At 60.1% G+C, this 14552-nt stretch overlaps 1 protein-coding gene across 1 annotated transcript in view; it reads right to left on the bottom strand.

Annotated features, from left to right (window-relative positions):
- The window catches only part of MYO15A (myosin XVA), a 58579-nt gene that overhangs the window by 25927 nt on the left and 18100 nt on the right, over nucleotides 1-14552 (bottom strand). The window contains exons 8-30 of the mRNA XM_070394518.1: nucleotides 14009-14014; nucleotides 13526-13629; nucleotides 13328-13391; nucleotides 12385-12498; nucleotides 11745-11906; nucleotides 10553-10666; nucleotides 9948-10006; nucleotides 9738-9861; nucleotides 8459-8554; nucleotides 7893-8024; nucleotides 7255-7380; nucleotides 6494-6571; nucleotides 5747-5895; nucleotides 5585-5630; nucleotides 5344-5468; nucleotides 4813-4930; nucleotides 4338-4513; nucleotides 3794-3878; nucleotides 3074-3127; nucleotides 2899-2980; nucleotides 2686-2816; nucleotides 2122-2217; nucleotides 1018-1253 (exon numbers count right to left, since the gene is read on the bottom strand). Coding sequence (XP_070250619.1) covers nucleotides 1018-1253; nucleotides 2122-2217; nucleotides 2686-2816; nucleotides 2899-2980; nucleotides 3074-3127; nucleotides 3794-3878; nucleotides 4338-4513; nucleotides 4813-4930; nucleotides 5344-5468; nucleotides 5585-5630; nucleotides 5747-5895; nucleotides 6494-6571; nucleotides 7255-7380; nucleotides 7893-8024; nucleotides 8459-8554; nucleotides 9738-9861; nucleotides 9948-10006; nucleotides 10553-10666; nucleotides 11745-11906; nucleotides 12385-12498; nucleotides 13328-13391; nucleotides 13526-13629; nucleotides 14009-14014 — 2477 coding nt within the window. The remainder of the gene's footprint in view (nucleotides 1-1017; nucleotides 1254-2121; nucleotides 2218-2685; nucleotides 2817-2898; nucleotides 2981-3073; nucleotides 3128-3793; nucleotides 3879-4337; nucleotides 4514-4812; nucleotides 4931-5343; nucleotides 5469-5584; nucleotides 5631-5746; nucleotides 5896-6493; nucleotides 6572-7254; nucleotides 7381-7892; nucleotides 8025-8458; nucleotides 8555-9737; nucleotides 9862-9947; nucleotides 10007-10552; nucleotides 10667-11744; nucleotides 11907-12384; nucleotides 12499-13327; nucleotides 13392-13525; nucleotides 13630-14008; nucleotides 14015-14552) is intronic.

Raw genomic sequence — 14552 nt, 5'->3', positions numbered from 1 at the left:
AAAGGGACTCCGAGGGGCGCTCCCCCACTTCCACCCGGACCCTAGCTGCACCCACCCTGAGCCTGCTGCCAAGTTCTCACCCATCCTGAGACGGCTGTGAGGTTTCAACCTGGTCCAGGAACCCCGAGCTGACTCCTGCCGGCCGCAGGCATTCCGCATGCCTGGCTCCACTCCCAACCGCTGGGGTGCCTGGCCAGGAGCCGCGGTGGAGCGGGTCCATAGTGGCCACAAGAAAGAACCTAGAGCTGTGCCCACAGGAAGCCCTGGACAGACAGTGGCCCTGTCCCATTGCCACACGGCTGAGCAGTGAGCCGCCCCCCCTGCACGTGGCCTGTGCACCGCTGTACTCTGAGCTCACAGCCACTCGGACGGAAGGCGGGTCCGGTTACCACCCCTAACTTATAGGTGAGGGAAGAGGTTCAGAGAGGAGCCGTGACTTATCCCGGGTCCTACAGCAGGCGAGTGTCACAACTACTAGTAGACTTTGCACCCAGGGCCTGCCTGAGCGCCCTTCCCTGCCAGTCATCCTGACCCCCCGGGGGTGACACTGGCCCTCCTCCCCGGGGGCTGACGGCCTGTCCTCACACAGCACTCACCGCGCTCCTCTGTCCTAAGCATTCATTCCACACGTGTCCTCTCAGAGCCTATGGAGTCCTATTCTCGTCCTCATTTTACACGGAGACACTGAGCTCAGCGAGGTAAAGCAACTTGCCCAGTCACACAGCTCCGATACGGCTGAGCTGGGCTTGAACACAGACCGTTAGAGTCTGTACTTCCAACCACCTCCCTGCATCCCGATGATGTGAGAGGTCCACGCCTCCATTCCAATTCCCCACACCCTTGTCTTGCCACCCACCGTGCCCTGAAAGTCCTTTATCCAATCTCACGTGACTCCTACGCTGCACAGTAAGTCCAGCTTCCACGCAGAGACCTCACCCCTGGCCTGACCTTTAGCATCGCACCCCGGCCCGGTGCCAGCGTCCCTGTCCCCTCCCAGCCCCACCCCGATCCACTCACTTGAGCAGGTACTTGTTGAGGCGCGAGGAAGGTGCAAAGCCGCTGAGGCAGGCAGCCAGCAAGAGCCAGCCCCGCTCGGCGTTGTGGGTCCTGGAGTTGCGCCACACCTGGTTGGCCAGTTGTGCCAGGATCTCATCCCGGAGTTCGGGCACTGCCAGCCCTTTCTGCACAATGTAGTTCCCGAAGACGTGCTCCTGGGCACCGTGCAGGTGGGGGTCACCCATGAAACGCAGGACCTGGGCCACAGACAGACTCCTGGGCCTCGGAACGTTGCTCCTGTCGGGTTCTCACCCCCATGCATCCCTCACACATCCTTCCTGTGCCCCTGTCCATATAAAAGTCCCCCATTACAATATAATAGCTCTATCCTACACCAAAAGACCAGGCAGTTCACTCCAGCCCTGGGAAAAAGTCAGGATCCAACATCCATGCTGGCTTTCTCTCCTGCTCAGGAACCTTCTATAGCTCCCATCCCCGCCCAGCACCCCTGGCCTCCAACCCCATTCAGACTCCAGGGGCCATATATCCAGCCACATCCCCCCATGGAGGCGCACTCCTCGCTCCATCGCCTTGGGATAAATCTGAGCTCCAGACCCCTCTTGCCTTTGCTCTCCGGATGGATTCTCTGTTCTAACCACATGGATTTCCTCTCCTCTCTGTGCCTCCTCCACAGCCTGGGCTGGGAGAGTCTGACTCCTCCTCTAGCTCAATGCCCCTTCTCCAGCAAGCTCTCAGCCCGAGCCAGGACGGGAGTAGGGGCGCCGCCCGGCCTGCCAGCCGCCATGCCTCCCTGTGCACACTGGCGGTCACTAGCCAGGTGTGCCGTGCCCCCTCTCTCAGCCTAGGGAGCCCTTGAGGAGAGAACCCGGATCTGTTTGCGTTGTCCCTGGGAACTTCCTGTTGCCAGGACGATGGCTGAGAGGAGAAAGCCCAGTCCCCAGAGCTCCATGCAGAGAGGTGGCCAGACCCCTGACAGAAACCTCCTCCAAGGAAGAGGCGTGGCTCGGGGCTTTGGCTCGTGGATGGGTCTGGAGGATGAGAGCCCCCTGGCCGGCCTCAAGCACAGGAGCCACGGATTCCAAGGCGGCCCGGGCAGGCCCGTACCAGCTTGAAGATGCTCACGGCTTCCGCGTGGTGCTCTACTGGCAGCCCAGTGAGGGGCATCCTCAGGGGCACCGTCAGCATCCCGAAGGCAGGCTCCTGGGGGCACAGCAGACACATGGGCACAGAGCCAGCACATCTGGGTCCATTGCTCTGCGCCAGCTGGGAGCACAAATGCCCCTGCCCCCAGTGTGTAGAGGGGAGACTGAGGCTTGGAGGGGGCAGACACCAGCCCTCAGTGAGCCGGTGGTAGAGACCGTCTCAGCCCCATCTAGGCCCTTTCTGAGGGACAGGAAGTTAAAGCAGGGATGACGAGCTGTGGCTCCACTGTCTGTTACATTTCTGACATCTTTCCAGACTGGCTGGCAAATGGCTGCTTCCCGAGCCCCTGGGGCCTCCCCTCCAGGCCCCCGTGGGCTCCAGGCTGCTCCTGACCCAGCAGCTGTAGGGGGAGGTCGTACCCGACCCTCAGGGCCCGGACAGGAACCGCCCCGAGCTGTGGACAGCATCAATTCTAATTGATCTGTGCCCATTGGCTGGGCTGCTTGGGCCCCCGCCAGCCCTTACCTTGAAGTGGCACCGGACAAACTTGGCCATGGGGTAGTTGTTGATATCCAGGGGCAGTGTGACACGGGGCTCGGCCTGGAGCCGGGGAGTCCGGACGGGGGCCACCCGGGGCATCTGGGCTGGCCTAAGGCCTGTGGAGAGAAGAAGGCACGAGGTGTCTGGCTCCCTTGCCCACCTGTGCCCACTCCCACCACACGTGCAGCACTGGTGTACCTGTCACTGCTCGCAAGAGCCCAGCCAGCTCTGCTGGCACCTCCAGGTGTCCCACAGCTACCACCTCCCGCTTGCTCAGCTCCTGGAGGGACAGCGTGGTGAGGGGAGGGCCTGCCACACCCCCACCTGCCGTCCTCCCCTCCTGTCCCCTCTGCCACCCAGACCCCGCACCCACCTCCTGCTCCCGTAGCCGCACCTCCTCCACCCGGAGCCTCCGCTCTGCCCTCAGCTGCAGGAGAGCAGGTGGTCAGGGCAGGGAATGGCGGGCAGAGGCCCTGGCAGGCCGAGCCAGCTCACACAGGGCGGCCAGCAGGGAAGCAAGGGGTCAGCTTGCCTGATTTCTGGAGGCGACTGCACCTCACAGATAGAGGGAGGCAGAGGGGTGGCCAGAGAAACAGGAGGGCAAGGAAGAAAGAGAGAGCAAGAAAGAGACAAGGCAAAGGGCAGAGGAGGAATCCTGGGAAAGACAGACGGCTCGTCACCCACAGAACCTTCAGGAACAGCCGTGCAGTTCTTCGGTGCTCGGCGTTACATTTGTCTGGTGTTTGTTTATGTGACAACAGGCCAAGGTTGGCATCAAGGTACGAGCAAACCGTATTCAGTGCTGGTCCAGGTGCAAAATCTAATCGGACCCAATTACTGAAGACCCACAGTGAGCCCACACCAGGACGCCCTTCAGTGCAATATTCATTTCACCCTCTGCAGCCTCAGGGGAAGACAGGAGGTCAGGCTGGAGAGGGGCCGAGGTCACACAGCTAGCGAGAGGCAGAGCGGGGATTCGAACCCAAGACAGTCTCCTCCTGGGAGCTAAGTGCCCCCTCCCCATCTCTGCCACTCCCTGGACCCAGACAGGACAGGCCTGGCTCCGGGAGAAGGGCCAGGGGAAGGCCTGCACCTTGAGGTGGCGCCGGTGGCTCACGTATGTGTTCACTAAGGACCGGAACTTCACCAGACTCTTTCTCATCTGCTGATACCGTTGCCTGCGGGTAGGGAGGAAAGGAGTGTCGCGGTGGTGGTGGGGGGTGGGTCATGGATAAACAAGGGGCAGAGATACCTGTGCCAGCCTGGCCTTGGTGCCACACTTCACTCTGGGGCCCTTTGGCACCAAGCAAAGGAGCTCGATGGGGGGCAAGAACTGGCTAAGGTCCGAGCCCGGATTCAACCACTCGGACCACATAGATCCCATTGGTTGGAATCCCAGGGCCCCTGAGATGCAGGGTGGGGTCCTTCTTGGCTGGATGGATTCCTACCCACATGTTACAAGGGCCAGAGCAGAAGGGCATCCAAAAGCAGAAACAGAGAATCTGATCATCCTTCCAGCAGAGGCTCCCACTCTCAGCTTGCATACCTCTAGGAACAGGGAGCTGACCACCTCAGTTCAGGCTTAGCCTCTCCCAAGCCTCGCCTAGGGCTCCCTAGTCCTGCCCTAGTGGCTGCACCTGGCCAGGTAGCCTCGGGCTCGGCTTTGTAGCAGGATGATCTTGCAGCGTAAGGAGCGGAAACGGCGCTGGATGAAGAAGCCACGGAGGCAGCGCTGCAGGGTGAGGGCTGCCAGGTTCCGGACGTGCTCCCGCATGCTCTCCAAGAGCTGGTGGAGGTGCTCCTTAAGGAAGAGCTGGGCAGAGGAGGCAGGTGCTGAGCCGGTAAGGGCAGTGACTGGACTCAGGCCCTCCCTCTCCGGAAGTCCATGGAGACAGAACAGCCAGGGCAGCGGAGGGGTTGGGTTTGGAGAGATGGAAGCAAGCTGAGGGCGCATTAGGCAGCGGGAGCGGCCTGAGAAAGGTCCGGAGTGGGGTTGGCATTCCGTTCACCAAGCTCCACTGGACTGCCTTGGGGACAGTCCTGAGCCCAAGGGCTCGGTTCTGAAGCCCCTGAACCTGAGCCCTCCAGGGACTGCGTGTGGGTGGGACTCACCTTGCTGACGCCAACGCGGTACATGTTTGGCATGACTGTGCACAGGCGGCTCAGCACGGACACACACATGTCCCCACTGGCTGGCAGGTTGTGCTCAAGGGCCACTAGACAGCGGTACCTGCAGGGCCCAAATTCCGCCTGGGGCTGTGGGAGCTGCTGCCCCAGCTGCCCGCCAGGCTGCCATCACCATCCCCACCATCTCCAGGAGGCCCCCCCGCCCCCCCCGCAGGGGCTCCACTCAGTGTCTCCTCGTCAGAGGGCTCTCCCTCCCTACTTCTAGGTGCCAGGACAGTGTGGAAAGGGATTCAGCAGAACAAGACCCCTTACTGCCATCTGCTGGAAGCTTGTCCTAATCGCGATTAAAAATGTTTCTCTTTGGAATCAACACAGTAAAACTGTGAAAAACTGCAAAACGACCAATACATATGCCAGACAACAGCTGGCATGTGGTCTGTGCACAACCCGAGCAGCTGTGCATGGCAAGCCCTGCTCTGCCCGGGCCTGTGGGGCCAAGGCGGGGTGACTGCCTACCTGTCGATGAACGCCTGGAAAGGCAGCCGCACCGGGAAGCCCTCCTTGCGGATCCGCACGGTCTCCAGCAGCCCGGAGTAGCGCAGCTGCGCCATGACCACATCTGCCTCAAAGAGGCCTGGCTCCTGTGGGGAGGACCCGCCATGTGCAAAGGGCACTGGCAGCGCCAAGTCGCCGTGGTGGGCGGGCCCGCGTGAGCACGGGGAGAGGGCTCTCTCCGAGGACCTCGGCCATCACGCACCTTCTTGTGATTGGGCTTCAGGCAGCGCACGAACAAGGGGTTACACCTGGTCAAGGGCAGGGGAGGCAGCGTGAGGCCCCAGGGAAGGAGGTGCTTATCCCGGAGGGTGGAGGGTCGGAGGGTTGCAGAGGAGGCTAGGTCCCGCCCACCGGCCACACCCACCTCTCCATCTTTTCGATCAGATCCAGGAGCGACTGTTGGAACTTGGCTGCCACGGTGTGGGCCTTGTGGAGGCGGGTGATGGAGCTGCTCTTGCCCAGGCGTTGAGGGGCAGCCTGGGGGGCATGGCTGGAGAAGAGGCGGGCCACCACCTGGGCAGGCATGGGCAGCAGCCCAGGGCAGGAGTCAAAGCACCAAGAGGGAGAGGTAGGAACCAAGAGACAGACAAGGAGAGAAACGAAGAGGGAGAGAGAAAGCCAGAGAACAAAAGAAGTCTCCAGACCAAGAAGCACCAGAGAACTAACCCAAGGGACCGGCCCCGGGGTCACCTGACTTCTTTTTCTGGGGGCCACATGGGCACTGACTGGGTGCATGGTCGTGAACCCTAGGATGACGCAGGAGGGGGGTGCCCATTTGACAGATGAGGAAATGGAGTCCCAGAGCGGGGAGGTGGCAGAGAATAGGACGGGAGAACCACTCATCAGGCAGATGGAGGTGGGGATGGGCCCAGGCTGGGCGGGCTGACCGGGAAGAGGCAGGGGAGAGACCTGGGGGCCAGCCAGGGGCGTAGCCCTTTACGGGGCGGGGCCAGGAACGGGAGAAAGTACAGGGCAAGGCAAGGCTGGGTGGGTGTGGGGTTAGGGTTGGGATGGAGCTACGGTACCTCCCCCTTTCTTGGTGGACAATGGCCTGGCTGTGGGCTGGGTGCTCTGGGGCAGGGCCAGGACCGGGGAGGGGAGGCTTGCTCACCCGTGTCCGGCTCCGAACAAATAGGTCCAGCACGTCCTGACGCACCTGGTCATGGTTCTTGTCCAGGAACTTGTGCACCTGGGAAGGGGGATGGCCGGGCAGCGGGGGCTGAGCCCTTCCCCATGCAGCCTGGGTGCGTCAGCCGCCTACTACCGTCTTCTTCCTTCCTCGCGGCAGCCCTCGGGTGACGCTGGCCCTGCACCTCCAGCCCACTGTCTCCCTGTCTGTCCTGGAAGGGACTGGACCCCTCCCCCAGCTATGGTCCCCCCTCCTGTCCCCCGACCCTCCCCACTCCCAGGACTGGCCCCCTTCGCATGACTAGCCCCGGTCTAGCCCCATCCTCAGTGGAGGACGCTGTCCTGTGCGCGTCCTGCAGATGAGGGAAATGCGGCCCAGATGGGGACAGAGGCTTAGAATCTTGGCCCAAGACAATGCCAGGGCAGGAATGTGCCTGAGATAAGAGCAATGAGAGTTACCCCAGTGATCTGCTACTGATAACAGCTCCTCTTCATCAAACCCACCCGAGCCCTAGGCCTCTCACACCCACGAGATGGACACTGTTACTATCCCCATTTTCCAGGTGAGGAAACTGAGGCTCCGAGAGGTACCTCCAGGTGATTGGCCCAAGATTACACAGCCGAGGGTCGGCAGGGCCAGAACTGGAATCGGGTGGGAGTGTCTGGAGCCCATGTTGTGCTTCTGTGCCTCCAACATCAGGGCTCTGTGGCGCTGGAGGCCAGCAGGGCTGCCTGGGGTCTCACCTGGTAGGTGACTTTGCCTGCGTAGTGCTTGATGGTGAACTCGGGCAATGGCATCTTGGGTTTGGAGTAGAGCGGGTTGGCGCCATGGTGGTAATGGCACTTTTGCAGAAATGTGTGGTCTGTGGCCTGGGGGCAGGCAGGGTTCAGTGGGTGGGCAGGAGGCCTGGGCACCCTGTTCCTGGCCTAGTGGCAGATTCTCCAGCCCTGACTGATCTGCAGTGATCACTGGGGAGGAGGAACAAGTCACAGCTTCCCCCTGGCTGCCCACTGCCCTGGGCGGGAGGCCGGAGGGGATCTCTGCAGACAAGTGTCTGGTTAGCTCCCAGCTGCCTCCCCTCTAGCCCAGCTGACTTTGCACTCTTTTGTCCCACTGCCCAGAACACCCATCCCACCCTTGTGTTTTCCAGTCAGTATTTGAGGCCCAACCCCAAGGTCACCTCCTCCATGAAGCCTTCTATGATTCCCACTGGCTGGTGTAGCCCCTCGAGTGGACACCTGCAGCCCCCTATCCAGGTTGGCTGTCCTGAGCCCCCATCCCAGGCCAGAGCAGAGAGGAATGTAGGGCTCAGGCCTGATGAGGACGGGAGGCTCAGAGGCGTGGAGCAGCCTGACCAGCCCACACGGCGCCCAGGGCTCACCTGGGGAAAGCAGCACTGGTCATCCAGGATGCGCAGGATGCCGTAGGGCTTCAGCGAGATGAGGTTGATGCAGGGCTGATTGTCAGCGAAGGCCACCTCCCGCCAGTCGATCTGTTCGCGGAGGTACTCCTCCTGCAGGCGGCAGGGCTCAGCCTCCTACTCCTGCCCAGGTCCCCCGACTGTCTCCCCGGATGAATCCCTCTGACGGGGCCTGGCCTGGGGCACCTCTGCTTGCACACCTCCTAGCACAGGGAGCTCACTTCCTAGCAGGGCCACATAAACCACTGCTGGGCTTCTCCTCCCTCCACCTAGGACGGTTCTGTGGAGGGTGAAGAGGATCCCCAAGCGGGCTCTTCCCTGGGCTCTTCCCCCCAACACCTTCCCCTCAAGAACACAGGCCTCTCATGCGCTGGTGAAGCTTCCCATGCCTTTCCCTCCATTTGGTCTCCTGACAACCTCCGATTTGCCCTTAATGAGCCAGCATGTCCTGCTTGTCACTGAGGAGGCCCAGGGCACGCGAGGATGGGGGGGAGCGGGGAGAGAGAGTCAGACCGAGCCCTGCACACCTGCTCCTCCTGGAAGACGATCTTGTTGAAAAGGTACTGAAGGTTCTCGTTTGCATAGTTGATGCACAGCTGCTCGAAACTGTTGAAGCTCAGGTCCTGTGAGCAGGTGGTGAGGGCCTCAGCCCATCTGTCCCCTCCCAGGCCCTCCCCCTCCCCCCACCCCCACCACCGCGGCTCAGGTGCAGTGCCCTCCCTGCCTTCTGTGGTTGCAGCTTCGGGAGCCTGTCCACAGGCCCTGCTCAGCACCCTCTGTGGCTGCCGCTGTGCACAGGCGGAAGGAAGCCTGGCAGGCTGGGCCCAGCGAGAGGCAGCTCGGTGGTTAAAGGCCCAGGCTGTGCACCCTGGCCAGTGTGGCCCAGTGGATAGAGTGTCAGCCTGCCAACTAAAGGGTCCCGGGTTCGATTCTGATCAGGGGCACATGCCCGGGTTGTGGCCTTGATCCCCAGTGGGGGGCATGCAGGAGGCACCTGGTCAATGATTCTTCTCATCATTGGTGTTTCTCCCTCTCCCTTCCTCTCTGAAATCAATAAAATTATTTAAAGAAATAAAGGCCCAGGCTTTGGAACCTTCTTCCAGGTTCCAATCTTTCTAACCATGTGCCTTGGACAAGCCCCCTGTACCTCAGTTTCCCCATCTGTAAAACAAGGATAATGACAAGCCCACATCATAAGGTGGTTGTAAGGATTAAGTAATCGGTAAACAGAACCCACTTGGAACAGCCGCTGGCACACAACAGGTGCTGCGTGAGCATTCGCCAGCACGTTTCTTTCTAGGGTCTTGCCTGTCTCACCCCAACCCCGACTGTGCACTCAGCACAGCGGCGCCCCCCCCCCCCGCCCCGCCCCTGCAGGTGACTTCCAGCTCCCCAGACCCAGGCCCCCACCGCGGGCCACTCCCCCGCCTCCCTGGTTCCTGAGGAGATAGCTCAGCATGTCTGCCCTTCGAGGAAGACCTCCCTGGCCCCTGCCCGCTAAGGTTTTCTCTGGCTCCACCAGCGCCAGGCTGACTGTTACGGCTCTGACCACATGGGTTTGTCGATTTCTGTCCCCTGTGCCCATCCAGTGCCTCCAAGGGCAGAGCCCAGGTCTGGTCCTTTCCAGGGTCCCTGTGTTGCCCAGCTCACAGCCTGGCACCCACAGGCCTGTGGGTGAGGGAAGGACATGGTAGAAGACGAGGGAGATAATAGTAAGGGGGGCCCTGAACGAAGAATGGCTGTGCTCTGGGCAGAGGTGGGACATGAAGCCTTATGCCTCTCCCCTCACCCGCTCAGGAGCCCCACCTCGAAGCCGTAGATGTCCAAGATGGCGATGGACAGTGCGTCCTGCTGGGGGGACACCAGCGCGTTGACCCTGGTGATGAGCCACCCGAACAGCAGCGCATACAAGACCTTGGCGATGGCATCCCTGGAGCAGAAATGGTGATGGGGGTGGGCACCGTGGGGGCCTCGTCACCGTCACCGGGGGCTCAGGGAGGGAGGGTGCAGCCTCACCTGGCATCCACGGCACTCTCCACAGTCAGGGGGGTGAAGATCTTCTCTCGGATTGTCTCCTAGGGAGGAACATGGCCCCTGAGCAACAGCAGGCTGGCCACCGCCTCCAGGAAGTCCTCCGAGGATTGGGGTTTGGGTGGGGAATGGAAATGGAGTGACTGGTCTGAGGTCGACAGTAGGCCAGAGGTTGAAACATAAGGCCCTCGAGCCCCCTCCTGCCTGGCTGTGCTGGTCGGGGTGGGGGCTACTGGTCCAGCGGGAGAGGCAGAGGCATAAGCAAACCTGACGCAGCGAGACCAGCCTTGGGAGGGGAAGGAGGCCCAGGGGCTGGGGGAGGCCAGAGGAGGCACCAGCTCGGCCAGGGGTCAGGAACAGCTAGCTCCCCGGTGTGCCGGGTCTCCGGGCAGAGGAAACAGCCAATGCAAAGGCCTGGAGACTGGGCATCGAATGCCTGTGGGTCTGAGGTTAACCCCTCCAGGCCTGGCTCAGAGGAGGGATGGACAGGGAGGGGAGGGAAGGGGAGAGAGGGCCCACGGAGGGGCACAAAGCAGCGGTGTGCAGGCGCTGGCGGGAGGCCTGGACAGACCCCCAGGCCCGAGACTCACGGTCACTTTGAAGGTGATGGCCTTCTGGAGCCCCTCAGGGGAGACCTGCAGCAGCTCGGCCACGGCCTGGATCTCCCGGGCGCTCACCACCGAGGCCACCTCCTGTGCGTCTGTCTGTGTGAAACACCCACAGGACTGTATTTTGAGCTAAACAAGTAGATTTTAAAGTTCATATAAAAAAACATAAACAAGCTAGAAGAGCCAGGAAAATTCTGAAATAGGAGTGCAGGGGGACCTAGGAGATGGTCAAACGTAGTTCAAAGTTACGATAATTAAAACAGGTAACAGACATATAGCATGTAAGCAGATGAATGAAGCACAGTAGGAGGTCTGGAATTCAGCATAAATACACATAGGAATTCAGTACATGACAAATATTTACTTTTCAAGTGGTGGAGTTAGTATAATTAAGTAATTGCCTGGGAAAAAAAGAAATTGGATGCCTGCCTCATACCTTACCAAGAGAAATTCCTGATGCATCAAAGAGTTAAATGTTAAAAAAACAAACTGTGAAAGCCATAAAGGATCTTGAAAAAAGTATGGGCAAAACTTATAATTTAAGAGAGACAGGTCTCTTTAAAAATGATTTAAAAAACTCTAAAATTTATGCAAGAAAAGATTAATGGAATTCCTGAAAATAATTTTAAAAATCTGAAATGCCAAAGCAAACAAACAACAACCACGAAAAACAAAACAAAACACCAAGATACCTGTAAATAAAGTCAAAATATATATGATAAACCGGAAGACATTTACAATTCACATCAAAGACAAAGGCTTATTTCCTTAACACATGTGCATCATACATACTCAATAATAAAAACATGGTCTGGCCGCTGTGGCTCAGTGGTTGAGCATCGACCTATGAACCAGGTTACTGTTTGATTCCCGGTCAGGGCACAAGCCCGGGTTGCGGGCTTGATCCCCCCTAGGGGGCGTGCAGGAGGCAGCTGATCAATGATTCTCATCATTGATGTTTCTATCCCTCTCCCTTCCTCTCTCTAAAGTCAATAAAAGTCAATAAACTAATAATAAAAAGACGAACAACCTCAAAGTGTAGGGGAAAAGAGCGATTGGTATGTGTTGGTGCCGCCTGAAAGGCAGATACAGACGCGTTCTGTCCCCCAGAGCATTCCTCGGAAAGACGCCTGTGCCCAAGGGAGCCGGGATGGCGGCTGGGACCTCTACTCACCTCGTACTTCTCAAAGTAGACATTGCCCAGGTGCAGGATGGAGGCCAGGATGCGGAAGATGCTGTCCTGGTCCTCCCCGCTGAAGCCCAGCACCTCCATGGCAGCGAGGAGCCGGCGGAAGTCATCTGCGTCACTCTTCCCCGAGATCTCACAGTTCCCGCCCTAGGCGAGGGCAGGGCCAGGGGTCAGGGACCCTGGGTGGCGCCAGGAGCCCTGACTGTCCCTGCTCTGTCTGCACTCAGCACTTTCGTTCCCATGGGCCAGGAGTCTCTGAGCGGGCACTGTGCTAAGTGCTTTGCATACATTTCCTTCCTTTAATCCTCACCACGTCCCTGGCAGTGATACTGTGCTATCCCCATTTTACAGATGAGGAAACTGAGGCACTAGAGGGGAAGTATAGTAGCTCCAGGCTACTTATTTCTGTTGTAGTCTCCAGAACAACGAAGAATCACGTAGGCCTCCTCTACCCTAGATTGATCCCTGTCCACGTGCCGTGATGAGACACCTCACATCCAAACTTGCCCTCCCAAACCTCCATCATCTTTGCTGGACACCAGGACACCAGGACTTGGCTCTTTCAGCCCCTGGGTGATGAGGGGGGACCAGGCCTGGGGAGCCTCGGAGGCCTGCTGGTGCTCACCTGGTTCAGGTAGTAGTAGGTCTCAGCCTCCTGCAGGCTGAAGGCCTGCCGGAGCTGGGCAGGCAGCCCAGCCAGCAGCTCGTAGAAGATGTGGTAGTTCCTCTCGTTTTTGGCCTGCAGAGTGGGTGTGTGAGTGCCGAGAGGGGAGCCGCCCACCTAGGCGACCCCCGCACACATACAGGCCAGGTGTGCCCACCAATATAAATACACACCCAGGCCTGTGGGTGGGGCCTGTTCCCTCTGTGCTGAGTGAGCTCCCAGCCTGGCTCTGCCTGGGGGCAGGGAGGGGTGGAGAAGCCCGGGGGGTGGGGGGGGGGGCCTGGGCAGCATTCCGTAAGAGAAAGGTGCTGCTCTCGCTGTGTGCTGGCCACACACACCCATGCAGGCCTATGTCCCAGGAGCAGACACAGGCCTCCGACGGCTCATTTAGCCAGGGTGGCTGAGCACCCGCTGGGCGCCTGGCCCTGCTCCAGGCCCTGGGACACAGCGAGGACAAGGCAGACAGAAGTCCCTGGCCTCATGGGCCCACCTGCCAGCTGGGAGACAGACACTCTGCAAATCACTGGTTAAAACACAAAACATGGCAGGTGGTGAGGAGCGCTCTGGGAGACAGCGCAGTGAAGGGACGGGAGCTCCCTGTGACAGGGGACAGCTTCCCTTCCGCCGGACCAGACCGGGAGGAGCGGGGGCGGCCACACAGGTGTGGGAGAGCGCTCCGGGAGAAGAATCAGTCAGTGCAAGGGGCCTGGCAGGGTCGGGCCTGGTGTGCTTCAGGGACAGGGAAGGGCCAATGTGGCTGCAGGGCATGGGGGCGGGGGGCTCAGTCACATGCTCACACATACACATGCATTTGTTCCTCACCCTTTACCCAGCCTGGCCACACACACACACACACACCCTGTCCCACGCCCCAGCACACAGGGCCGTGGAGGGCCTGGCCCACCTGAAACACAATCCTGGATTTCTCGAGCAGGTACTGGGAGGTTATGGCACCAGAGATCACGCCCCTGTGTGGGGAGCACGCGCAGCTCAAGCCCGGCAGTCAGGGGCAGGGCGACGGGGCTGCTGTTGGCTCCGCGGGCTGTGCCAGGACATGGGGTGCACGGCAGGGTCTCTGGGGGCTCCTCCACGTCCCACTTACCCTTCCAGAAAGATCTCCACAAACTTCCCGAAGCGGCTGGAATTGTCATTCCTCACAGTTTTGGCGTTACCAAAGGACTCCAAGAGGGGTGTGGCCTCCAGGATCTAGACCCCAGAAGAAGTGGGTATCATTCTGGCCGCCTAGAGCGAGGAGCATGGCTGGGGCCACCCCAGGACTTCCCAGACACAGATCTCCCCAAACACCCCGCTGGTGAGGGGCGACCAGAGGTGGGCTCCCTAGAGAACCCCGGGGTCTTCCCAGTCTCCCTCAACGCTCCCACCTCATGCGGCCCAGGCCCTACACACAGACCCAGCTCCCCTCTCCCAGCCCCGGCCTCCCATGAGGCAGCCCTGGCCAGGACAGGTGTGAGACACGGCTTCTGACCAACCCTGCTATCGCACACGAGTGCACACACATGCACACCCACAGGTGCATGTCACAGAGGCTGGAGCATGCACACACACACCCACACACTCCAAATACCTTTATCTTCAGGAGCAGTCGGTAGGGAGGAGGAGGCGAAAGGAACAAGAACAGAAGACGGTCACCCGTAGGACTGACCACCACTCCCCCCACAACACAGGGGCCTCCGGCCACAGAGGGGCTGGAAGAACCCTTTGGGCCCCTGTGGCGGCCAGAAGAGCCTCCAGGTAAGAGTACAGTCATGAACCCCAGAGACCCCCAGGGGTCTGGTCTTGGGGACTGCAGTGTAGCTCCAGATGTGGGTGTCTGCTGGGCCTACGGCCAGAAGGTTCTGGGATGTCCTCTCCCCCTCCCCTCACAGCCATGGGTCACCTGGGTTCCTGGAAGCGTCTCCTCCCTGATCCTGCCTGTGCTCCCTCCAGGGGTCGTTTGAAAACCTGCATAGGTCACCTTCTCCCTCGGGCTCAAAGCCAAGTCCTCACAGTGATCTCCAAGACCCTACACAGCCCAACCTCCGCTGGCCTCATCTCCCCTCCCTTGCTCTGCCCAGCACCTGGCCCTCCTGACTGCGCCCTCAACACTCAGGCACACTCCTGCCGCTGAG

The sequence above is a fragment of the Myotis yumanensis genome, unplaced genomic scaffold, assembly GCF_028538775.1.
Source record: "Myotis yumanensis isolate MYYU_CA2020_CCGP unplaced genomic scaffold, mMyoYum1.0.hap1 SCAF_16, whole genome shotgun sequence".
NCBI lineage: Eukaryota > Metazoa > Chordata > Mammalia > Chiroptera > Vespertilionidae > Myotis > Myotis yumanensis.
This window is presented reverse-complemented; position numbering and strand designations above follow the sequence as displayed.